Source organism: Dermochelys coriacea, chromosome 15, assembly GCF_009764565.3.
Source record: "Dermochelys coriacea isolate rDerCor1 chromosome 15, rDerCor1.pri.v4, whole genome shotgun sequence".
In the NCBI taxonomy this organism is placed as follows: Eukaryota; Metazoa; Chordata; order Testudines; family Dermochelyidae; genus Dermochelys; species Dermochelys coriacea.
Genome location: NC_050082.1, coordinates 23,981,278 through 24,006,710, shown reverse-complemented (window position 1 = coordinate 24,006,710; position 25,433 = coordinate 23,981,278). Strand labels below are relative to the sequence as shown.

The 25,433-nt window shown below is 50.6% G+C and overlaps 1 protein-coding gene across 39 annotated transcripts in view; it reads right to left on the bottom strand.

The window, feature by feature from the left end:
* The window catches only part of NCOR2 (nuclear receptor corepressor 2), a 419,584-nt gene that overhangs the window by 100,297 nt on the left and 293,854 nt on the right, over positions 1-25,433 (bottom strand). For 29 of the 39 annotated variants that reach the window (XM_043497676.1, XM_043497689.1, XM_043497693.1 and 26 more), the window contains 3 exons: positions 14,021-14,145; positions 12,927-13,099; positions 9,324-9,386 (listed from right to left, as the gene is read on the bottom strand). In XM_043497676.1, coding sequence (XP_043353611.1) covers positions 9,324-9,386; positions 12,927-13,099; positions 14,021-14,145 — 361 coding nt within the window. Of the gene's footprint in view, positions 1-9,323; positions 9,387-12,926; positions 13,100-14,020; positions 14,146-22,081; positions 22,365-25,433 lie in introns of those variants that run through there. The other 10 variants (XM_038372887.1, XM_043497682.1, XM_043497681.1 and 7 more) reach the window with 3 other exon arrangements.

Genomic DNA, 25,433 nt, shown 5'->3' with positions numbered 1-25,433 from the left:
GCACTGCCACCCCTCGCAGGTGGCTACACAATGCTGGGATAAACCACAACGGGGCCTGATTGACCCCTGGGTGGGACAGGATCTGGATTTAGGCAAGCGCGGAGCCAGTGCCCAACTCTGCAGCTTGGCTGTTACTGTAAGTAGCTGAACCAACCTCTCCCACCTGAACTTGCTTCTGGACTGATGGATGTGAACATCAGTGCCCGGGCCCCACGTCTAATCAAGGATTAGAAGGCCGAAAGACACAGTAGCATTACAAAGGAGATGCTGGGGAAGGGGAGATTCCTCACCTCTTAAGAGTTAGCTATGTAGATGCTAACACAGGAGGCTAACAAATTCTAGCCCCCTGCCCCCGCCACATTCGTGTGTTGGGCTGGAGTGGGGACCACCACAGTGCAAACTGTCTGCCACTTCCTGCCCCAGGCCACCTGGCCCCAGAAGTGCATGAGGCTACCCTGGGACTAGGTAGGGCCAGGCTATGCTCTTGCTCAATTTGATGCTTCACAGAGGCAAGGGATCCCCCGGAGCGAATATGGCCCCTGTATCTGATTTTGCCCCCGATACCTGGGGATGCTCCCCAGCCAACACAAGGGTTCGACCAGTCCAGGAGAATTACCTAATGCTGTATGTGCTCATTTCCACTTCTCTTATCCGTATACCTTCAGGTAATAGAATCATAAGAGTGGAAGGGACCTTGAGAGGTCATCTAGTCCAGTCCCCTGCACTCAAGGCAAGACTAAGTATTATAGAGACCATCCCTGACAGGTGTTTGTCTAATCTGCTCTTAAAAACCTCCAATGATGGAGATGTCCCAGTACCTATGTGTGGGAAATGCTGAGTATCAGATGTTTTAGAAATGTGTGCCAAGTAATGGAAAATAACAGTACAAGAGGCGGGGCTGCGGGTGGCAAGTTGAAGGACAAGGCCAGAAGATTTTGGCTGGACTGAGGACTAAACTTTGGCTGAACTAAGGACTAATGAGATAAGCAGCACCTGAGAGTCTTTACTACCACAAGATAATGGAACCCAAAGATAAGAATGATGAGAACATTGGGTGATAAACAACAGAAAAGGAATAAACAAGTGCTGTATATATATTGCTGTGGGAAGGGAAATAAAGTGCTTTTTACCAGCAACTGTGTCAGTTGTCCTGTAAGCCAGCCTGCTAGCAGCAACAAATGGTGACCCCGACGTGATAGAATTCTGTGAATTTGATATCACGGACAGAGGAAGAAATAGCAGGGACCGCCGCTGCCGGTTTCCTCCGTTCGGGTGAGGAACCGGGACGCCCAAGAGGCGGGGGAGCTCCCACTGAAAGGTGAGCGGCGGGGAATATCTCTCATAATGGGAGCGGCAGCATCAGCAGATGAGCAGGCCGTGTTTAAGGTCTTAAGCAATCTGCTTAATAACCAGGGAGAAAAATTTTCCCCAGAAGCTCTTCAAAAATTGCTTCGGTGGGGAAAGCGACGGGGTGTCCTGGTTAATGCAAAGAATGTGTTTGACTCCTCGGTGTGGAAAACAGTGGGGGAAGACCTGTGGGACTTTGTGGGGGTCGGAAATAAAGAAGCTGCTGCCTTGAGCCCTATCTGGCGGACTGTTCATCGAGCCGTTACCACCGCAGCGGCTCAGGCAGGGGCGCGTATTGCATTACGCGAGGCATTAGAATCATCAGCGAAAGGGGCCTTCACGGTAGGAGCGAAAGACTTTTTTGGTAAAACAACGCCTATGATTCCTTTGGCGCCGTTGGACCCCAGTGAGGTACCGTTGCCCTTGAAGGATGACGACTCAGATCGGGGCGAACAGATGGCCGTGGATCAGCCTGTGTCGGGGGAATCGTCATCGGGCAATCCAGAGAACCCGTTACAAGGGGGGTCAGGATTGCCGCCCGCGGTTGTGCCACCAGCCCCTCCCCGACACGCTCGGATTACTGACTTGCCTAAAACTGGAAAGTTTGATAACTTGACGCAGGACCAGATAATTCGGTGGTTATATAAGGAAGGTATTGGAGCTCAACAGATGATGGATGAGCTGGATAGAAAGGAAAACAGACCGCAAGGATCGTCACGATTGCATCTGCTACAACAGCTTCAAGAGCACGGCATACCTGACCCCTCACGTTTGCCCCATATTTGTAGGTTGTGTGGGTATTATGGTTGTACGGAGTACCTCACTCCCGAGGGAGAGTTGCGACCGACAGCAGAGGAAGAATATCGCAAAATTTATGCCCCCGCTACGCAACAGGTTCAACCAAAAGTGAAACCTCCGCCACCTACGTGTTCTTCAATTGGACGAGGGCAAGAAGAACGGGGGACGGGGGTGATTTGGAGGGATGGGGGGGGAGGAGTGGGATCTCCTGACCCAATTAAGCGCTGGCATGGATTGATAAAGGATGCTATAATTGAAGCGGAATTTTGGGATGCCATGCCGGCTACTTTCCCGGTATTGGTATCAAGGGAGGGGGTTAAATCTTGGGTGCCGTTAGACTGGAAATTGATGAGGGAGGCTCAGAAAGCTATTGTGGCGTAGGGCTTGAAAAATCCGTATGTACAAGCATTATTAGAACAAATATTCTCGGGGCAAGCGATGTGTCCCTTTGACGCCCAGAAATTTGCAGACATGTTGTTAACACCCACACAGAGATTATTATGGAAGGATTCATGGAGAAAAAAGGCTGAGCACGCGGCAGTGCTTAATTTAGATAGACCCCGGGACGACCCTCTCCAGGTAGCATCAATAGACATGTTTTTGGGACAGGGGCGATTTGAAGAGCCTCAGCTATAGGCGCGATTGGTACCCCAAATATTACAACAGTCTCAGCTTCTAGCATTGGAGGCATTCAAAGAGCTCCCTGATTTGGGCACCCCTTCACCTCCCTATTTAAAAGTCACGCAGGGAGTGGGCGAATCTTTTGCCCTCTTTTTGGACCGCCTAAGGACGGCATTGGATAGGGCCCCTAATTTAACACCAGACGCCAGATCGGCATTGGGGGTAGATTTAGCCCTTCAAAATGCTAACCCCACGTGTAAGATGATTTTGGTGACTTTACCAAAATCGGCCTCCCTAGTCGACGTAATTGAAGCCTGCACTCGTGCCCCCTTGGTGGAGGAGGAGGGTAAGGCACGCGCCTTGGCGGTAGCCTTGAATACCTCCAAGTCGAATTGGCGTAGAGGAAGGGAGGGGGCGTGTTATCAGTGTGGAAAGATGGGTCATTTAAAACGGGATTGCCCCAAGAAAAGAGGTCAGACTAAAGCCCCTTTTTGTATTTGGGACTTCGGATCACTGACTGCACCGTACGCCCCCAGCAGTTGAAAATCTCTCCTCATGTTCACACACTGTATGATGCACAGAAACTGCTAGGTGAACTGCAATGGCTTCGCCCCCTTTGTGGCATCACAAATCAGGATATAACTCGCGCTTGGAGGGGAAGCATCAGAGGAGGTTGTGCTTGTGGCCATATCCTGTTTATTTCCAGAATGAGGATGTGGGTTATCGATATTGTTATAGTGGTATTGCTTGGGTTACAGGGGGGACTCCTTGTACCCCTACGCGTGCGAATGACGTATAACCTATGGGAACGTCTAGCATTGATAGCCAATGTCACACACTTTTGTTTGTCTGATTTTGTGGCAGCCGGGGAACTACTGGGCACTTGTCTTGTTCCCATATGTCATCATCCCGAAGAAATTGGCAGTCACACCATGCTTGCAGCTTATGCCAATTTGTCTTCACAGTATTCGAATATGGAAAATTGGGGCCCCGCCAATTACTCATTGCTCCCTGGGGCCCTATCTTTACATACCCCGTACCCAGCCGGGGCAGATAATGTAACGTGTGCGCGAGTGGTTAATTGCACACGCGCAAAGGTACCCATGGGCTGCCAAACCGTAAGTGCCCCCCTTTTGAATTGTACTAATGCGGTTAATGTTTCTTTTAATTATGGACATATTATTTTGCCGTCTGGTTGGTTTTTTACCTGCGGCGCACGAACCTTTAGTTATATTCCTGCCAATCTAAGTCATAATACCTTGTGCTGTCTTAGCCGAATGACCCTTTTGTTGCCCGGAAAGAATCAGCAGCGAAATCGGCGAAGCACGGCCCTGCAAAATACGTGTTCCGCCGATGTTACCTTATATAGTCACTCAGAATATTTGGCTTTGCTGAATGCTGTTGCAGGCATTCCTGGCTTTGCAACTTATTACACGGTGCAAACTTTGAATGCATTAGCTTGTTTTGCTGTTAAAGCGCTTAATGCTATATTACAGGCAATTGCTCTTTTAAGTATGGAACAACAGGAATTAAGAGATGCCATTTTAGATAATCGAGCTGCGATTGATTTTCTATTGCTTAAGCATCCCTGGTGTTGCTATTATGGAAAATGCTTTTAATTTAGAGAAATTAGTGTGTTGGAGTATTAAACAGTTTAATCTAATTTTTGAAATATTAACTGAGTTATTAATCGATGTAGATAGCATTTGCCATGCAGTTTTATATAATAGTGCTGCAATTGAATTTTTATTATTAGCACATGGACACGGATATGAAGATTTTGAGGGTATGTGTTGTGTTAATTTGTCAGATCATTCTCACTCTGTTCATGAGTTACTTGCAAAATTAGAACAAAATATGAACAACATCATTATAGCACACTCTTTTATTAATTGGTATCTGTATTGGTATAATTTGTTTGTGTGGTCCATATATAGTTCAATGTATGCGTTGGGGAATGTCACGGATGATTCAAGCTGCTTTTTAACAAAAAGGGGGAGATGTGGGAAATGCTGAGTATCAGATGTTTTAGAAATGTGTGCCAAGTAATGGAAAATAACAGTACAAGAGATAAAGGACAAGGCCAGAAGATTTTGGCTGGACTGAGGACTAAACTTTGGCTGAACTAAGGACTAATGATATAAGCAGCACCTGAGAGTCTTTACTACCACAAGATAATGGAACCCAAAGATAAGAATGATGAGAACATTGGGTGATAAACAACAGAAAAGGAATAAACAAGTGCTGTATATATATTGCTGTGGGAAGGGAAAAAGTGCTTTTTACCAGCAACTGTGTCAGTTGTCCTGTAAACCAGCCTGCTAGCAGCAACACCTATGCCTGCCTCCTGGCTAGACCACAGCACTCATGGAAGGGGGAGTGAGCCGAAGACTAGACAGGCTGACACACAGCTTCTCTTTCCAAGGTTTAATTCAATCAGCAGGTTTTTACACTGGAACGGAGCAAGCGTGGGTGATTGCATATGTGGTGGTGAGGGGTTCTCTCTGCACCAGGGGACATACCCAGTGCCTTCGCCGTGTTAAACTGCCACTTACTCTGCGTCCAACCCGACAAATCCTCGCAAGAGCACAATGTTTTAGTGCTAGGAAGGGGCAACAGAGCAGAAATCTGGACATTTTGCATGCACACACACAATGAAGTGTGTTTCCGCACACACACAATGAAGTGTGTTTCCACACACGCAAGCTAAGCAGAAGAAGGCTAAGAAGCAGAAGGCGGCTTCATGTGGACCCGTTTAATTCATCTAATGTCAATGTGCGTGCTAGTTTACGAGTAAAAAGGCTAGTGTTTCTAACTGCCAGCCCTGAAAACTCAGCCTGGCTATCTGAGAATCAAGTGGGGGTTGCTTCCCTTCTTGTGCATCATCACCTGAGCTGACGGTGCTGAAGGTCAAACAACACCTGCGCAGCCACCCACTGTCCTCCGAGCAGGCCCTCACCTGTGTCAATCCACTGCTTTCCATGTGCTTGCACAGAAATGGAGGATGCACGAAGTGGGGCAGACCCCTTAGCCCCAGGCTTGCAGAGCCAGCACAGTTCACACAACTGAAAGTGGCCAAAGCTTATTTTTGTTCCTGAAGTCAGCAGATCTAAGCCCCAATGATGCATAGGGAGGAAAAGCTGGTGAGTAAGAAGGTGCCAGCATTACATAGTCTCTTTGCAAAGTAAAACCACATGTTAAAGCTTTAGGGAAAGCCCTGAGCTGCATCTAGAATGGTCACTAGCTCTTCAATAAATCCTCCGAACCTAGTAGCTAGCTAAGCATTCCCAGGTCTGGGGCGTGAGAACACGAGCAAGGATAAACCATCTGCAGTGAAAACTCCATCCAAACTGCCCCAGCCTCAGATCCAAGCTGAGGCTGAAGCACCAATGGGAGTGGATTCGCTCTCTACCCACCACCCAGTCCAAAAGCAAGTGGGGTAACTCCTGGAGCAACTACAGCTAATCAAAACCGCCTGCTTGTACCTTTGAATCACAGTCACAATGGAAGAAGCCAATGATATCAGAACACACGGCCCCATAATTATATCAATCGCTGTACATTCTGGCAGACTATCAAATCAAAGTTTATTACAAAATAAAAGTGTCGTTAAACAAGAACTTCACCCTTACAAGGTTCTCGTTCCTCTAGTTAACTTTAATATGGTATTCCCCACTGTTGTCTCACCATATATCCATAATACCTCCATCTCTTACTTAAAATCTCTCCGTTCAGCATCGCTATGCAAGTGCTGTCGAATATGCTCACCCAGATTGCAATCCGGAGAGATTATTCAACTACACTTCTTTACTGCCCCAAACCAATTTCCCTGGCATACATGCTGCTGGGTTCGACCCTTACAGCCATCAGCTGGAAGGATCAGACTGGGACTGACTTCAGAGGTTCTTTTTGAATGTTCAGAATGCCAACTGGCTACAGGCTAAAAAAATAATCCAGCCCCAAACTTTGGAAGTGCCGGTTAGAGTGCATTCAAATTCGCTGGGTGCACTCAACAGGAAAATGCCTTGTGAAGCTGGCTGGGGCCTGGCAAGACGGGAATTTAGCTTCCCTGCATACACCTGAGATGGAAACCTCGCTACTTCCCAGGTCACTGCATGGGGGAAATGTCATGTAAGTGGCCAGGTGAAGCGGGGAAGGCGGCCAAACCCCACACTCCCGTGGGCTGATCCAACCCTGCATAGGCTGCCTTTCTTTGCAAACTGGGGAGATGCTGGGGCGACTGGATGCCCACTCCTCACAGTTCCATCCTCCATGCTGGCTTAGGTGGGTGGCTACCAAGACTGTTCCTTTCAGCACAGCCCCACCGTGCAGCCTCTATGGCTCTTCTACAGTAAAATCGGAAAGAGGAGGCTGCTCAAAGGGATCCTTACAGCAGAAATCCACTGGACTGGCAGCTGCTAATCCCAGCAGCTGGAGCTCTGCCAGGCAGCCTGACTGAAGTCTATCTCGTAAGTGACGAGTCTAGAGAGAGTAATGCTTGGCCGTACACAAGACTGGCCCAGGGGTTTATAGAGGGTCCCGAATGGCTCAAATGAGAACAAGCCAAACATATCGGTGTATTTGTATTCAACACAAACTGAGTCCAGGATGCTGCAGGCACATGAGAGGCCAGAGGCTATGCTCCCGGTGCCTCCTGCAGGGGCTTTTCCCAGCTGATCCAACACCAGCCAGCAGGTCTGTCTGCGTTTGCTGTCCCCAAATGAAGCTCGTTTCCATTTGAAGCTGCACGTCTACACTACTCGCAGGCCAGAAGGGTGGGAGCAAGCTGAGCGGGCTGCACTCCGCACGGGCTGGGAACTCAACCGCAGATCAACAGGACATGACTTTGGAAAAAATTAAAACAGCAGAAATCTTGGCACAGGAGCCCGACAAACCAGGGGGAAGTGGCAAGGGGAGCCTGCTACACTCAGCACATTTACACAACGGTCTCAGCGACGGGCTCTCTCTCTCTCTCTCTCTCTCAGCCACAGGACACAAAACAAACCTCCTCTGGCGAGCAGCCTCACCCCGGTTAAAGGGACAGCCCTGTCTCAGCGTTCAGCAGGAGAATCCCCATCTGCAATTGCGCTTTGGAGGCCTGGGGGCTCTCAGCTGATGACTACCTGAAAGGGGGTTTCACTACCTGAAAGGGGGTTTCAAAGAGGATGGCTCTAGACTGTTCTCAATGGTAGCAGATGACAGAACGAGGAGTAATGGTCTCAAGTTGCAATGGGGGAGGTTTAGATTGGATATTAGGAAAAACTTTTTCACTAAGAGGGTGGTGAAACACTGGAATGCGTTACCTAGGGAGGTGGTAGAATCTCCTTCCTTAGAGGTTTTTAAGGTCAGGCTTGACAAAGCCCTGGCTGGGATGATTTAACTGGGATTTGGTCCTGCTTTGAGCAGGGGGTTGGACTAGATGACCTTCTGGGGTCCCTTCCAACCCTGATATTCTATGATTCTATGATTCTATGTGCCAGTGGCAGTCACTTTACGAACAGCAGCACATCCTCCAAAGGAGGCTGCAGAGATCAGAAACTCTGACTTGCCATTGGGGGCAATTGCAGTTGTGCAGTTACGGACTGAGGGGGTTATCTTCTACACTTTTTACACATGAGAGTCCCCTGCATGGGCATCAAGGTACATGCCTTTTACCGGTATGGGGCCCTGCGTGTATCACGAACACACAGAAAGTGACCCCAAATTTGGGGTCAGGAAGGAATTTTCCCCCAGGTCAGATTGGCAAAGACCTTAGGGGCGGAGGGTCACCTTCCTCTGCATGGGTCATGGATTACCTGCTGGGCTCGGCTGGGTACATCTCACTAAAACAATTTCCTGCCACTGCAGGGACCTTGGGCACTGGGCACCTCGGTCCCTCCAGTTTTCTGCCTGTGGCACACAATAGTTCAGTCTCCTGAGGCTAGAATACTCTGGTCTAATTCTGGTTGTTGGACTTGGTGTGGAGGTGGGTGGGTGGTGTTCGATGGCCTGTGATACGTAGGTGGTCAGACTAGATGATCCCTTCCAGTCTTTAACTCTGTGACACGGAACTAAACCCCAGCTATCTAGACCAGGCCTGCAAACTAGCAACTGCTCTCCCAGTTCGACACCGACACGAGTTCTGGCCATGCAGCCATCTCCTGTAGCGACCTCGCTCCAGGACAGAGCCTGGGCAATGCTACAACACCTTGTCCTGCCATGACACAAATCAATCACGCACGACTCCTGGAGCAAGCACTGACAAAATCCCCAAACTTTCTGCCAACTTTGTAGCTTGTTACCAAAACAAACACAAAAGCACTTTTCTCAGACTATACAGGTCCTCGTTCCTGCTTGCCTAAATCGAGCATAAATCAGGAGTCACTTCACTGAAGTCAATGGGTTTACACAGTGGGTGAAAGCAGTGTAAAGAAGAGCAGAATCAGGCCCCCAAGATTCAGTGTGGTAACACACCCATGCTGTCTGTGCTGGGCGAGTACCATCTAATACCACAGACTGGCTTCTTTTCCAGACCAACAGAACTGGCCGATGGGGAGAAAAACTGTATTGTATATTACCTTTTTTGGCCGTTTCCATTTCTTCCTCTGTCCAGCGAGAACTTTCATTCATCTCCAAAGAAGCTGAAAAATAAAGAGACAGAACCAAGTGGTCACGGCGAGAGGTATTTAAACGTACGAAACACAGCAACTGAGCCAGAAATTCTCAGGAGGGTGACTAGCGCCCAAATGCCAGCCATTCCGATCAGAATACACTGTACACGGATAGCGCCTTTCATCTGAGCATCCCAAAGTGCTTCACAAGCCTCCGAGCCAGGCTTAGATATGGGGAGGTGCCAGGCCCAATATTGGTGAGCCAGCATAGTATTCGGCACACTGATGGAAGGTCTGAGCAGAAAGTAGCTTTGGGCTGGGAAAACAAAGCCAGCCCCCTTAGGGAAACTGTTTTGCCAATGATATGTTGGTCCCACTCGCCCTTGTCTTGCAGAAAAAAGGCGTGACGCAGTTACTGATTTTAGTCTAATCGTGTGGAGAGGTGTCGTCGCCGGGGTGGCAAGAGCTGAGAACTCAGACCGGACGCAGGGATGTATGATCATCTCAACAATACTGATCAACCCCCGGGGAGTGGAGAGTCAGTAGGGGGAGCCAGTCGTCAGCAAATCTGATGTGCTCAGCGAGATGGTGCAATGCCCAGGCGATCAGAGATTTCCAGAGATTCTGCATGCAGCACCTTGGGCTACATCCGATTCACTTTCACACCCAATGAGAGCCTCAGAGCCACAGCGACTCTCAGGAGGCCTGGAGGCGACCATGCCCTCCAACCAGCACAGTAAAAGATGGGTGCCAGCTATGCCCAGCATTCACTTATATTCTCCACCCCCATGCTCCATGCCCTGGACATTGTGGGCCCGAGTAATGTATTCACTTTGAAATAATCCTGCTGGCAGCCTGGCACATGTGAGCAAACCCGACAACAACAAACCCAGTATGTGAGTCAGAGACAGAAAGCCCCCAGTAAGAAAACAGATTTCCGTTTCAGCTGCCAACAGGCGGAGCATTATTTCAACACTGAGGAGAGAGGTTTTGACCATATTCTTTTAAAATGGAAACTAGGCCAACAAGCTAGGTTAAAGGACAAGAGTGGGGAGGAGAAGCAGCATCTCCAAGAAGCTTGTAAAGCTCTGGAGGGGGAAAGAGTACAGCTCTGATGCCCACAACCTGTTAGGTACCAGGGCCTGGGAGTGAGAAAAATGCATCTCCTTCACAGCTGACTGCACCAGATTGCAGGTGTCACCTCGTGGAAGTCACTGCAGGTCTTTTCCTCCATTAGAAATATAGTCCCCACAGAGATCCAGCCAGCACATGTTAGCTCAGCTGGTAGAAGAAATCAATACCTGGGAATTTTATTTCCCCCTCCATGGGCAAATTAGGGCTTCAGGATTTATTTGCTTTAAGTATCCTAAACACACTTGACTAGGCATTTAATTGCGTTTTAATAAGATTGTTAGTGTATGTTAAATAAATGTCAGATAAATGGCCTATTGGGTTTGATTAATGATATTTATGGAGGTTGAGCAGTTACGTAACAGATGTCTACTGGGAGCTGCAGCGTGCTGCAGCTAAACCACAGTATGGGGTTTTTGTTTGTTTTTTAATGTTCAATGGGTATTTAACATGCGGTAACTGTCTTTGCCAACCTAAATTAAATCACTCCTGGGGAGACACAAAATGTAACTGATTGCTTTGGCATGCCAGTGACATTTCCTTTGGTCACTTTACTATTGTCAGCAGTCTTTTCTCCCCGCTTGTGATTCCATTGGAGACCTCTGGAGGAAACATGCTACCTAAATGACTGGGATTATTCCCGATCGCTATTGGCACAATGCCCAAGCACCCCAAACCGGGACCAGGGCCCCACCGTGCTAGCACCATACCCACAAAGACGGTCATCGCCCTGGAGAGCTCACAGTCAAGAGTTTTGTCAATACTCAGCAAGTGAATCAATGGACATTTACAGACATAATTTTTACTAATAAAGACACCGCATTCAGTAAGGAAATTCTCTAACAGACAGACATGCAGGTCACCTCTAAAACGTTTTTAATTGTCTTGCATGGATCAATGTTTCTTTAGTATTTGCTATAGGGAATCAGGCAAATACTGCAGTCAGTTTATCGAATAGTTCCCAAGGGCAACCATCATCTTTCTGTCAGTCATAGAAGGGAGGGAAAGACAGACATCTACCATCGCCTGGATATGGCACTTTTCAACACTTACAAGTCCCCATGTGGTTGGCAGTGGAAGCTATCACCTTTGTATGGGTCTCAGCTGCATGCAGAATCCTTGTCTCCTGTCATTCCAAACTAAGGGCTATGCTAGCCGTCTGTCCCTGCATTTTAGGGTGAGATCGGTTTGACTTCTCTCTCTCTCTCGTTTCTGACAACAACACCACGGGCACCACCCTGCCAGCCTGAGATGCCTTAAAGTCTCAGGAAACATAATGGCATGTTCAGGATGTTCCGGGGCTGTCGTATTGGGTCCTCTCATTTGAGATCACTGCACACGTGTTTGCAGAGCAGGGAGGTTGGCTGAAATGGGGCAGGGAATCAGAGCTGCATCGAACAAGCTAGCCCCAATGACAGCTATGTCCCAAGCACAGACCGCATGGGACAGAAAGTATTAGGATTCAGAGTAGCAGCCGTGTTAGTCAGTATTCGCAAAAAGAAAAGGAGTACTTGTGGCACCTTAGAGACTAACAAATTTATTAAGAGCATAAGCTTTCGTGAGCTACAGCTCACTTCATCAGAAGTATTAGGAGTAAGTGATGTGCTGAGGATCTCCTACTCTGGAAGAAATATGGCATCACAGGCTACAGGTAGAGAGTTGTCCCAGCCTTCCCCTCACTGAGCCATCATCTGTGATAGCCACAAAGGCAAGGAAGGCAAAGCCTGGATTTCCAACACCACCGTCACTGCAACAAGCCGCATCAGAGCCGTCGCTCATCCCTACTGCTTCTGAGCCCAGGCGCCTATAAACTGGAGGGAGTGGGGGCCAGGGCAGGGAGGGAGAATGAGCGAGTGACTCCAAGCGAGGCCCCCGGGCAGGTGCAGCGCCCTGGGAATCTGCTGGCTGTGGAGCTCTCATGGACAGTCTGAGCCCGCCTCAGGACGTATGGTAAAACACTCCACCAGCCAGACTCCCGAGGATGGCCTCACACTCAATAGCCACCGGCAGTAGAGAGACGCCTGCATGAAGATCTGCATGGCTTTGCTGAAAATGGCACGATTCCCTTTGCCTTCAGTGCTTTCCAGCTGAGGTTCCACATGACGCAAACCTCACCTGGTGAGACACAGGCCTGGCCCTTTGAGACGCCTCCTGTCCAGCTAGATGAATTCCACTGGGTAATCCTGAGGTGCTGGTGAAACATCACTCACACTCCTCAGAGCCAGGGCTGTAGGACAGTATCATCATCCTCCATGTCCAGATAGAGAAACTGAGGCAGGGTGACTTGTCCCAGGCTGCCTAATGAATCAGTGACAAAATAGAGGCGAAACCCAGCAGCCTTTGTTCCCAGGGCCTTCCCTCCACCCAGCTGGCTGGATTACTACAAATCCCTCCTCCCCACCTTGGGTTCCAGAGGCTTTGTGCCTAGCCGGTACGTACCCAGCTCTGTGTTCTGCTGTGGAGCGGCTGCCTCCTCATGGTTGGCCTCATTAGCCATGGAACGGGTGATGCGGCCTTTGCGCCTGCCCTGACTGTTGGCAGTTTTACGCCCTTTGGAAGTGACTGCTTCTTTCTCGTCGTTATCCTCCCCGGACGTGTCGTCATTCTTCTCCCTGCAAGAGCGGGGAAATCACTGGGTGACAGGATCTATTTCAGGAGTTTGCAACGAGGGCACTTTCCCTGACTTTGGGTGGGTTGGAGTTTTTTTTGTTTTGTTTTGTTTTTTGGCAGATGGTTGCAGTTCCAAGAGCGCGCAGAGACCTGACAGAGACAGGTTTAACGCTGGGCCATTCAAATTTATCATCGCCTCCTCCTCATTTATCTTTCTGAAAGGGACTGCTGGTAAATGTCTAGGCAGCCTGGATATAATGAAGCCAGATGTTCTCCTAAGCCAAGTATTAAGCCCATTACAGATAGCTAGCAGTCTGCCTGCCAACCTTTCCCAGCAACAAATCCAGCGTTCCCTGCTAAGCCATGCTGTGCCAAGCACTAAGACAGGCACACTTATAAAACTGGTCGAACCCCTTGAGCTGGAAGATCTCACATTGACATCAACACCGCTAAAGGTGAAGCTCTATACTCCACTGCATCCTGATTTCTGCTTTGACTCTAGGAGGCTCAGCAATATCTTGCAACAATAAAATAAACCCTGGTATCAAAGTTGCTTCATGGACTGATCGGCTTTATAAAGTAAGTCAGTGATTTCTTCTAGGCTCACCAGGAATGCGGGGGAAGAGGGAAAACCTATAAATGAACAGACTCGCTCCTTTGCTAGCAGCAGGTTTAGCCTGCGCCATGCTAGAAGAGAGGGGTACACGCAGCACATCCAAGGTAACCTGCAAAAGAATCACCCAATACTGGGATCAGAGCCCAGATTCTGCTGGATGCACTTCAAAACATTGACCACTTCCCCTCCCACTCTTTCCAGTGTGGTTCTCCTGAAGGAGGGAGCATTGAGATGATGCATTCCCAGCCCAGTGCACACTATGATCCCTAGGGGCGAGGAGTGGAGAGAAAGGCGAAAACTTGCTTACTTTGTCAGTTCTTCTTTGTCGTTTTCTGCTTCCTGTTTGTCTTCCTCCTTCTCTGCCTCCTTCTCCTTTTCTCTCTCTTTTTCATCCTTCTCCTCTTGGCTGCTTCGGGGCATCTGCTGCTGCTGCCAAACAAGGGACAATTCAAAAAAGAAACGTTGAGGCAGATAAATCTTAGCACTGAGACTAAACCAAACAAGCACATTTAAACTATGCTGAAGGGGCTGACCGAGAGGGGAAACAAACAACAAAGCGCTGCTTAAGCCATGGTGTGGACATCGGCAGTCCAGGGGCAGGCAGGGCTACTGCAGGCCAGCGGGTCAGATAGCTTAATGCAGAGATCAGAGCCCGTTTTGGGTCTGTGCTTAGGGGCCTGATCCAAAGCCCATTAAGGTGAATGGAAAGGCTCCCACCGGTGACAGAAGCTACGAGGCTAACAACGACGCAATCCGTGTCGGGGCAAGCGACGCAAGACATCCTGCACAGGAGAAGTAAGCCTGACCCCAGATCACCTGAGGGAGAATCCGCACAGCTTGACAGACACTTCACTGAGAAGCTGTTACTCCCATTTGCCCCAAACGCTGCTGGGTGTGAGGCACCCACTTGTCTTTACCCTCTTTTAAGAGAGTTTGTGCAGGAGCCCGCCATGCTCCCAGACATTTCAGGTTACCAAACGGGAGCTTTTCTAAAACGATAATGATGCTGGATTCCATTTTGCAGCTGCAGGAAGACAGCATGGGGGAGGCCCGGTTCCTCAGCCCTCCTTCTGGCTAGCATCAAATGAAAGGAATTCCACAGAGACGTAGAAATTAGAGACAGAAATGATTTATTAAACCACGCTCCTCCCCAGCTAATACAGGACTGTTTCCTACAGTAAATTCACCGGATCTTGCCCAGTGCAGCTTTCCCAGGGAGAGGATTCCACAGGCTGAAATGAAGAAACCTCCAACTGAACTGATCCGCAGAAGGGCTGATCCCGAATGATCTGTGCGGCCTGTTTGCAGCTGCTAGGAAGGTGCTTTATGGCAGGGGCGTGCGATTTGATAGCACACCCCAGTGTTGCCTGTGAACACAGATCTCCCGTGCACCAGCGTTCTGCGCCAAGCAAACTCTTGTGCCCCAAAGGGTTAGTGCTAAATGAGACATGCAGAGCTACTGAAATGGGCTACGGGAAGTGACAGGAAAGCATCTTGTTCTTTCAGGCCTTGATTCGGCAAAGTACTGGAAGCACGTGCTTCACTTTAAGGATGCACTCACGACTTCAGCGCCTCTCTATTTGTGTGGGGTGGGGGTTTATATTTTATGAGCTCCCAGCTTGCCACAAACCAAATGGTAACCGTCAAGAGCAAGCCTGATTCTCCACTGCCTGATGCCATACGCTGGCATTTGCGCCTGCTCGATGGGAGCCGGAAGCCCAGCCAGATCAGAAGGGCAGCCTTTCATGCCCGCTGGGCACTAGTGAAAATGACAACATGAGGCGTGAAGCAGTGAAGAATAGGACGTAGTGACGAGAGAACTTTGAAAGGGTTGGAACCACAGTTCAGAGAATATGCAATTGCTTTTCAGACCTTCCTCTGATCCGCCAGAAACTCTGTAGCCTGCAACAGGCTGTCTCAGGAGATTTCTGGGGCAGGTAAACTCAAATTAGCTGGAAGCCTGGGTTCTGAGGACTGGTGATAGTAAAATGTCTCTAAGTATCGACGACTCCCGGTCCTGCAATGAATTCTGCATGGGCAGCCACTGGGCCTGTGTAGGCTCGGAGCTCCACTGATGTGGCACTCACTGCAGAGGGGCAGGATCTAAAGGGTTTATATCGAGATCTGGGAATGGAAACAGCGCTCCTCTCTCTGGGGTGAGGGAGCCCCCTGAAAGGTAAGAGATGTTCTCTCGAACCAATTCACACAGCTGCTAGAAGAATCAGGCAAGTTCAGAGAAGCCGTTCAGGTATTTAAATGCCGCATCATCAAATCAATATAGGACATTTAGACTCGTGCATTGATGCAAGCGTAAATAATGAGGACCTACAAGCAAGTGCTTCTGTGCCTGCAGGGTAAAGCCAGAAAAATGCCCTTGTCTAGCCAAATCCCCAATGCATGTACTCATTCATCCAAAAGACCACACTAGAGGAACTGCTGCCAATACATCTACATAGACAGGAAGCAGCAGTGGAGGGCGTTAGATGGCAGGATCTTTCAGACATCATTGTGGGTTAGCGAGAGCAGCCTGTGTGGGGCTAAACTTAGTGTCATTCATTAATAATACTCACTAATGCTAACAAACCATTGCATTCATTTCAAGGCGGCTGCTGCAGAAGGGGAATCAATGCTCACGAGTGCAAAGCATTCTCTACTGCTGTCCTCAAGAACACCAAGAGACAGTTTTGTTGCTGGCAGCAAATACAAACTACTTGCTGAGTAACCGCTACTGGGCAGCCACATGCGTCTGCAAGAGCACCACTTGCGGCCATGGAAGCAACGCACCTGAAGACACAGAGGACCTCTCGGGAAGTGGCAACTGCGCCACTTTATTTGGCTTGGTTTAACACACAAATCCTGAAATAAAACTGAAATGCAAACATAGCAGCTACTGTTCTTCCTCCTGCTCCTTTGATGGCCTCTTGGGTTTGCATGGAACACTCTCACGGCTAAAAGGAATCTCACAACCTCCAGGGACCTGTGTCTCCAGAATGTGACGGGTCTGATTTACACCCACCAAAAGGCTCAGCTAGACTGAAACTCTCCCTCTGCCTAAGCTCCTCCTCTCTCACTGGCCTGGTCCCACCCTCTCTACACACACAGGGTCAAATATGTCACATGCTGGTAGTCCCTCTCCTTGCACTGCAGTAGAGAGGCCAGATTTCCTTGCTACCCCCAGGCAGGTGGTTAAGGAGGGGCGCAGAGCTGCACGAGGATCATTCTGAATACAGCACGTGGCAAAGACCACGCTGACGCTGACGGGGAAGGACACAACAACATTCCTGGGTTGCAGTAATGCTGCCCTGAACTCTGTGACCCTTTCTGAGTCACAGACATGGTTCACCTGGGAACTCTGTAGCTTGGATTCAGCTTGGACAAAGAGCCACAAGATTAGCAAGACTCCCTGAGCTTCGAGGGGCCTGATAGTCTCCTGAGGAGAGGCAGCTGGGTGAGGTGGGCTAGAGCTTCTAATTGGGTCAGAACCGGCGCACTCCCTTCCTAGTAACCATTTCATCAACGAGGCACAATGGGTTTTAGGAAAAAAAAAATCTTAGGACTTTTTTTGACCCTTGTTACTGCACTTTCCTGATGTCCAGCAAAAGGGGAGCAGACATGCCTTCCTCTCCCTCGCAATGGACTGAATTACTCTGCGTGACGACAGCCCAGGAAGTGCAGATGCCAATGTGCCAGTGAGTGTGTAAAAGGCTGGGGTGGGGTGTCCCTCGCCGCATCACACCCGCTCGGGCTGGAAGGTGTTCGAGCAGCCACAGATTTTACAACCCCCCCCGCCCGCCACAACTTCCCAGCGCTCCCCCAGAGGGTCTGCTGCAGCTCTCTCTCACCGAACCCATGCCATGGTGTCCGAGTGCTGCCAGGACCCCGGGAGCATGTGATGAACTAGCCAAAGTCGCGTGCTCCCCCTTTGCTGCTCAGCTGCCAGGCGAGGGGGCGCGTTGGGCTTGTTTGGGGAGCTATTGTGGGAAGGCCAATGAAAAGAGGGGCCTTGTGTTTTTACCACCAGCCATCCACAGCGAGTGTTATGTAGCTAGGGGTGCTCCCAGGGCTGAGTCACTAGCAGATCCTCTCTGCCAGCCAGCTCTGGCTGCCCCGGCATCTCCTCACCACTTTCCTCCCCCTGCCTTGATGATGCTTCCCTGGAGGGCTACCCAGGAGTGCCACATTCTCCTCCCAGAGCCACAGCAGCCTTTGGCAGTCACAGCCCCTTGCACTGAGGTATCACCTGTCCACCCCTCCCTCCAGAAAGGACCATGGACACTCCTCGCTGCCTGGGGTGATGCAGGCAGGAATTCTCTAACACAGCCAAGAGAAGGCTTGCTCTGACCTGGTCACACAACCCTATCTCATTAATCTCCAGACAGACTGATTCCTTCAGGTGTTTGTGGCTTTTAGGCATTGGGAAACAGGCCTCTGCGCATCAGATGGAATCCAGGATGCAGAGCGGAAGAGCACTAGCTGCCATTATGTCCAAGTGCCCATCTTCTACACTGAGGTCAACGATTAATCGAGTGATCCAGGAGACGGGTCACCACACAGGCGAGCAGCTCCTCCCTGTCAGATGGGTACAGGCCCTGAACATGTCTGTGACCACAACAGCAACAAATTGCCTCCTATTCCTGCAAAAATGCCAGTTTCTCAGCTCGAGGCCTCACTGATAAACCCACCAGCCAGCGTGCAGAGAGCTACAGTGCAAACGTGTCCCTGGCCTGCTGCAGCTGCCCCGCCATATCACTGGTTCCCCTCTGCTCAGGCCTAGTTATACCTAGAACTTGGGCTGTCTTAGCTACACTGGACGGGGCTGGGGATGAAATTGACCGGCCTGTTCCTGGCCTGCTCACAAGAAGGGAGCCAGCAGGCAAAGCTGAGATTATCATAAGGGACCAACAGAGAGGAAGGATGGTCCAGTTATTAGGGCACTAACTTAGGACATGGGAGACCTAGGTTCAAATCCCTGCATTGCCACAGGCTTCCTGTGAGAGCCTGAGCAACTCACCTAGCTGCTCTGGGCCTCAGTTCTCCATATAGAAAAATGGGTATAATAGCACTTCTCAACATCACAGGGGATGTGGTGAGGTGCCCAGAGATGGGGGCCATGGAGGTACCGTGGACAGATCAACTCCTAGGAGGGTGGTGAAGCACTGGAATGCGTTACCTAGTGAGGTGGTGGAATCTCTTTCCTTAGAGGTTTTCAAGGTCAGGCTTGACAAAGCCCTGGCTGGGATGATTTAGTTGGGGATTGGTCCTGCTTTGAGCAGGGGGTTGGACTAGTCAGTGCTTCTCAAGCTATCTGATGTGGGGGACCGGGAATTTTTTCCCCCCAACGTGCACGCAGACCAGCAGCCGATGGCTCAGTCCGCGGACCACCACTTTGAGTAGCACTGGACTAGATGACCTCCTGAGGTCCCTTTCAATCCTGATATTTATGATAATAGTCACATAGAGTTCCTGTCCATGGCATCACAAAGCTGTGTTCCTAAGGGAAGGCTTGTTATCATCTTATCTTGTGTTTGCACTTATTCAAACCAGAGTGCTGTAATCCTGTAAGGCAATCGCAGCTCTTCTGCATAGTATCAGATTGGGATAGCACAGATGATAATGATCTCTGAGCGCCAACGAGCAAAACCACCGGGTGGGATGGGAGCAAAAAGGCAATGAAACACACCCACCGAAATACATGTGCACGCGGACGCAGCCCGAAGCGAGTCTATGTCCCTTGCATGGCCGTGAAACAGGATGTGCATTTGAGTAATCTGATTCTTCAATAGAAAAGATAAACCCAACCTGTTCGAGTGGGTTTGTGGGGTACATTCACAAAAGGCTGTGTCTGGGTCTCCTTCCCCCCGAACGAAAGCTGCTGCGTTAAAAAAAAAAATGCCCCACAGAACACTTTTAAGCAAGTCTGATGCAATGTCAGCCACAGCATTAAGCTAGCATCACCTTGCAGGAAAATGTGTGCTTCACCCCACCAAAAAACAAACAAAATAGCCAATGGCGCCCCTTAGTGTTTGGGCCCTGGGCTGGGCTACCCACATGGCAGCACGGCCCTAATGCGGATCAGAACAGCATAGGTGGACAGACGACCTTGAGAATCAATACATCTCACTCCAGCAGAGGAACGGTTATTATGATGATGCCCCATCCCACCTGTAAAACAACATCAGAGTTAACATCTTTAGCACAAGGCCACCGAGGAAAAATGATACTGATTCAGCTTGTAATCCTTCCCCCAGTCAGAAGGCCTCCTGGCTAAATGTCTGTTCAAATGGTGCATTCCTAGCAGATCTCTTATTGAAGCTATTTATTCCCCATGCTCTGAACTCACTGCAGCAAAAGGAAAGCCAGGAGCCATCCGCAGAGCCCCAGAGTGCAGTGAGATACCCATCAAACACCCTGCGAAGGAACCTTGGCTGTACTGACAAATGCCACATGTTTACCACCAAAGCAGCGAGCATCACGCTGAAACCCAGCAAGCCTGGCTGGGAAGAGAACACAGAGTAACCGGGAGAGGTTGAGCCCACACGCTGCAGTACAGTTCAGATGCAAACAGGAAGTGCTCTGAGTACTTGCTCTGGCACTCCAAGAACGTGGACACTTCCCTGTGATTATGAATTTATACTGTAATAGCACCGTGGAACCCGGGTCACTGACCTGGACCCCATGGTTCTAGGCACTGCACAAATGCAGAAAAGACAGACCCTTACCCAGAAGCCAAATCAAAAACCGTGAAGTAAAACAAAAACAAAGCAAACAAAAGACTTGGAGGGGAAAATAAAGGGATCTGTGCTGTTGGCACACTCCACAACAAAACTACAAAAGGAAGGACGGGCCGACGAGCTCTCAGCAGGAAAACACCTCGCCCAAGGTGCGACTAGCTGTAGCAGTATATTTTGTAGCACTGCGTGACATCTAGTTTTCAGGGTCACTGTTCCACAGTCTCTTTGCCAGGAAACGTTTCCCTGATATCCAGCCCACAGCGCTCTGCTTTATCTAATCCCAGTGCCCTCCGGAGGGAAGCGGCAAGCGGTGCAGGGGATTAAGTGTGGATCCTCTCTCATCATAGGGTGGACGATACCGATGAGCACAGTGTATTTCCAAGGGTGGGCAGGAGCAGAATTAACTCCTAGCAGTGCAAGTATCCATCTATTCAGTATACATATCAGCCCCCATTTCTGTAGTATCTGACCCCCTCCCAGTGTGACATTCGTATCTTCATAACAGCTCCGACGGGCACAGCGGGGCTCTTTTCTCATTACAGAGATGGGCCAGGAGGCACAGGGAGCTATGTGACGTGCCCAAGGTCCCACGGGAAGTTTGTGGCAGAGCAAGGACTTGCAGTCTCTCAGGACCTAGGCTAGCCCTCTAACCCCTGGACCCATCCTTCTCTAGCATCAACGCTGGCGCTTCGGGTTCCCTTCCATCCCTCCTGTTTATTGAGCTCAGCTTGGACACAAACAATGCGTCTCACAGCCCCGGGGTGCAGGCGGACGTTCCCCGGAGCCCTTCCGCCTGAGCTGCAGAGTAACTATGAACAGCTGCTCCTTTGTCCTCACTTCCCAGAGGACTCTGATTAGCTCTAGACAAGCACAGAGCTTGCAGCCCTTCCTAGAAGCCGTGTGCACCTCTAGTTAACTCTCCTTCCAGGCAGTGACAGCGCCCACCCACTGGCATTGCCAGCCAACCCTCCCCCCCACCCCCGGCCTCACTGCCCAGCAGCTCTCTTGTCTTGACAATAATACACACCCAAGTGACACCCCGCCCCCAGGCGGGAATCGACCTTGCCAACTCCTTTGGGCTCTAATATCATGAGGATTTCGTCTGCCACGAAGCTTTCACTGCTCGCCAGCCCCTCCCTTTCCCTCCTCTCGAGGTCCCGGCTCCCGAGGCAGCACTCTCATTCCCTGAGCAGCGAGGGGCTCCTCGCTGCACCCCTCCCTGCCATACATGCTCCCAACCAGCCGCGGGGAGGGAAAGGTGCAGCTCCTCCCACTTCTCTGTTTACTTCTCCCAGAGCCAGCAGCTGCTGAGATCTGGCGGGAGGCCGCAGGAGGAGGGGGTGGGGAGCAGGCTTTGTGCGTTCAGCTCCCCCCCCCCCCCGCAGAGAACAAGGAGGGGACTCAGCCCCCTGCAAGGGGCGAGCATCCCTCTGGGGAGCTCGGCAGCAGAGTGCCAGGGTGGATCTCAGCAAAGTCTTTTCTGTCGGTCCAGTCGGGGAGGTTTCCCCGCCCTCGGAAAGCTCCAGCCAGATTCACAGGCACCACGCGGGAGCCAGGCCCAGCTTGAACGCAGCAGTCCCCACTTGGAAGGACGGCAGCCTCTCCCCGCCAGCGAGCCGGCTCCCCAAAGCACTTACTTCCAGCTCCATCCCGGACCCTGTCTCGTGCGAGTTGCTGCTCCCGTACAGCCCCATGGGCAGCTCCCGGCGCTTCGCGCTCCCCCTCACAGCCCTGCCAGCCGGGCGGGGTGCGTCTACATTCTCCGGCTCGGGAGGCTTCCTGACGATTTGCATAGTTAAGCCGTAAACTAACCACAACATTCCTCTTACGATTTTGCAATCGGCTGGAATAATGTGGTCGCGCTAAGTCGGGCCGATGAATCATGATCTATAAACCACAGCGCTCGTCACCGGGGCTCAGAGCTGATTGCAGCCAGCGTGATTCATCTCAGGGGATGCCAGGGTTAATTTACAGCACATTGCTATTTATTTTCCAAGCTTTCAAACCTCCAGAGAGTTCCTGTTCCTGCCTTCCCCTCCCCACCCCTCCGCCCAGTGGGGCCGTGATACTTGAGGCCATGGCACTGTGTCAAGAGGATCAAGACAATTCCTCTGCAACGCACAGAAACCTCACAGGCTAGAGGGGATTGTGCATGTAACCCCAGAAGTGTGGCCTCCTGCACCTTGCGTCTAGGAGAGACTCATGTCCTCCAACAACCTTACTCAGCCCCCTAACCCTGCTCAACGGAGCCATCAAAATCCCCAGCAAAGGAACACTGCATGGCTCCACTCCCAACCCTGGCCACTGACTCAGTCCTTATCGTTTGACTTATCGAGGCACCTAGGGCCCCAGCTGGGCTAGGGGCTGTACGAACACAGAACAAAAAGACTGCCCCTGCCACTGAGAGGCTGTTCCTTCAGTCACGCTCTGCCAGCCCCGTTGGGGAGAGAGCCTTCTCCTCTGCAGCTCCCGCTGCCTGGAATGCTCTCCTGGTGCCTCTGTCGGTTTATCTAGGATGGGCCTCCTCCCTTTCCTTCCCCTCAAGCTCCCCTCTCCAGGAGCACAAGAGCCTTCTCCCCCGTGCCAGCCTCTGGAAGTTTCACCCTGCCTCGCCAATGCTCCCACCCCGAGCCCCGCTATTCTCCCCAGCGCACACCTCTCCCTCCGCTACTACGTCGCCCTGCAGAGCCACCAGGGAGCTGCTGGGAGCAGAGACCTGCTGCTATGTGCATTGAACTGCAGGGCGCACCTACCAGTCACAAGGGTACCTAAGCTGCACACTCTACAGCAGGGGAACTCGGGGGGGAAAGGGTGAAACCTCTGGTCCCATCTCCCCATCGTGGTGATACGATCGCAGGGTGATGCAGGTGCGAGTTAAAGACTATTTATGAGACCTCACTGTTCTGAGGACCCCTCCCCCCCAGCATAGCCTACCTTGGGGAGTGGGCCACACGCTTGGTTTTTTTAATCCCTACTGATTTTTGCTGATCAGATTTGCAGCAGGGTTCACTCATCTGCTCACAAGGCCTAATTCTTCTCCAGTAAACCTTTCATGTGGCCACTAGTGCTGCCGGTACATCACAGCATGGCAGCTTCAGAACTGTAGGTGTCCTGCAAGACCCTCCACGCACTTACCGCAAGGCTATTCAGGCTTCCAGGCTCCCCACAAAAAGCAAAGGGGGATTCTTTTGTACAAGCCATAAACAACGTACTTGCTGCAATATGACCCCCCCAAAGAAGGCTGCTCCTGCCCCAAAGAGCCCCCGATTCCAGGGCTCGCTTTGCTGACCTGCACCCAGCATAAGTCAGCATTTCCGAGGACAGGAATTTGCAGCATGAGGTCCCAGCAGGTTTGTGAGGGATAAAAGGTACATTTAGGTCTGGAACGAGGCACGTGCTTTACAATCAGTTGAGAGGCAAAGTGAATGCACCTATGCACGCACACATTTGCCCACCAATGCCACGAGCAGGCTAAGCACGGACCCTCAGAGACACTTCCCCCTCGGGTTCACTGTGCTACTTCCACCTTCTTTCTTGGCTCTCAATATACAGTACTAATGAGTTTGCACACTAATCACTACACTGTGACTCCCAGCACTGCTCAGAACGCACAGCTCCCCCACTTCCATCCATTAGAAAAACCACGGTGGGGAAGAGAACTCACAAATATCTGTAAGAAACTCTCTCTTCCTTCCATTCCTCAAAACAACCCCCCACATCACCACCACCCAGCTCTAATCCCCACCCATAGCTCCAGTGGCACCTCTAATCAGTCCCCTTTCTCCTCCTCCCGTGGTTCTCCAAGCCTGCAGGACGTGAGACAGCACAATTAAGCTAAACCCCTGCACCTCTCTGTGTCCCAGGTAACACTCAACAGATCCTAGGACCTGGAGCTTGAATGCATCCTGCAGCGAACAGGCCTGCCCCCGCCCCCCCATCTCTAGATATTGCACCTCCCCACAACAGCTCTCACAATGTAATGAGCAAAGCATGCCCTGAAGAGAAGCCGTGAGCCAAGCGAGCTGATTTCATCACCTCTCCAACTCATCCCACGACACCTCGAGCAGCACAGTTCTAGGATATTTTTCTAGTATTAGAAAGATGGCTTTTACAATCACCACCTTGGCTTTGTTCTGTGCTCTCCATGGCAATGCTCTGACACTTGTGAAACCTCCTTCCTCCCTGAGACAATATCGCCTTCCATCCAAATTGGTATCAAGCAGAGTGCCCCAAGGGTCAGTGTTGGGGCTGGTTTTGTTCAATATCTTCATTAATGATCTGGAGGATGGTGTGGATTGCACCCTCAGCAAGTTTGCAGATGACACTAAACTGGGAGGAGTGGTAGATACGCTGGAGAGTAGGGATAGGATACTGAGGGCCCTAGACAAATTAGAGGCTTGGGCCAAAAGAAATCTGATGAGGTTCAACAAGGACAAGTGCAGAGTCCTGCACTTAGGACGGAAGAATTCCATGCACTGCTACAGACTAGGGACCGAGTGGCTAGTCAGCAGTTCTGCAGAAAAGGACCTAGGGGTTACGGTGGATGAGAAGCTGGACGAGAGTCAACAGTGTGCCCTTGTTGCCAAGACGGCTAACCGTATTTTGGGCTGGACAAGTAGGAGCTTTGCCAGCAGATCGAGGGACATGATCATTCCACTCTATTCAGCATTGGTAAGGCCTCATGCGGAGTACTATGTCCAGTTTTGGGCCCCACACTACAAGAAGGATGTGGAAAAATTGGAAAGAGTCCAGCGGAGGACAACACAAATGATTAGGGGGCTGGAGCACATGACTTATGAGGAGAGGCTGAGGGAACTGGGATTATTTAGTCTGCAGATGAGAAGAATGATTTCTCTTTGATAGCTGCTTTCAACTACCGGAAAGGGGGTTCCAAAGAGGATGGATCGAGACTGTTCGCAGTGGTACCAGCTGATAGAACAAGGAGCAATGGTCTCAAGTTGCAGTGGGGGAGGTTTAGGTTGGATATGA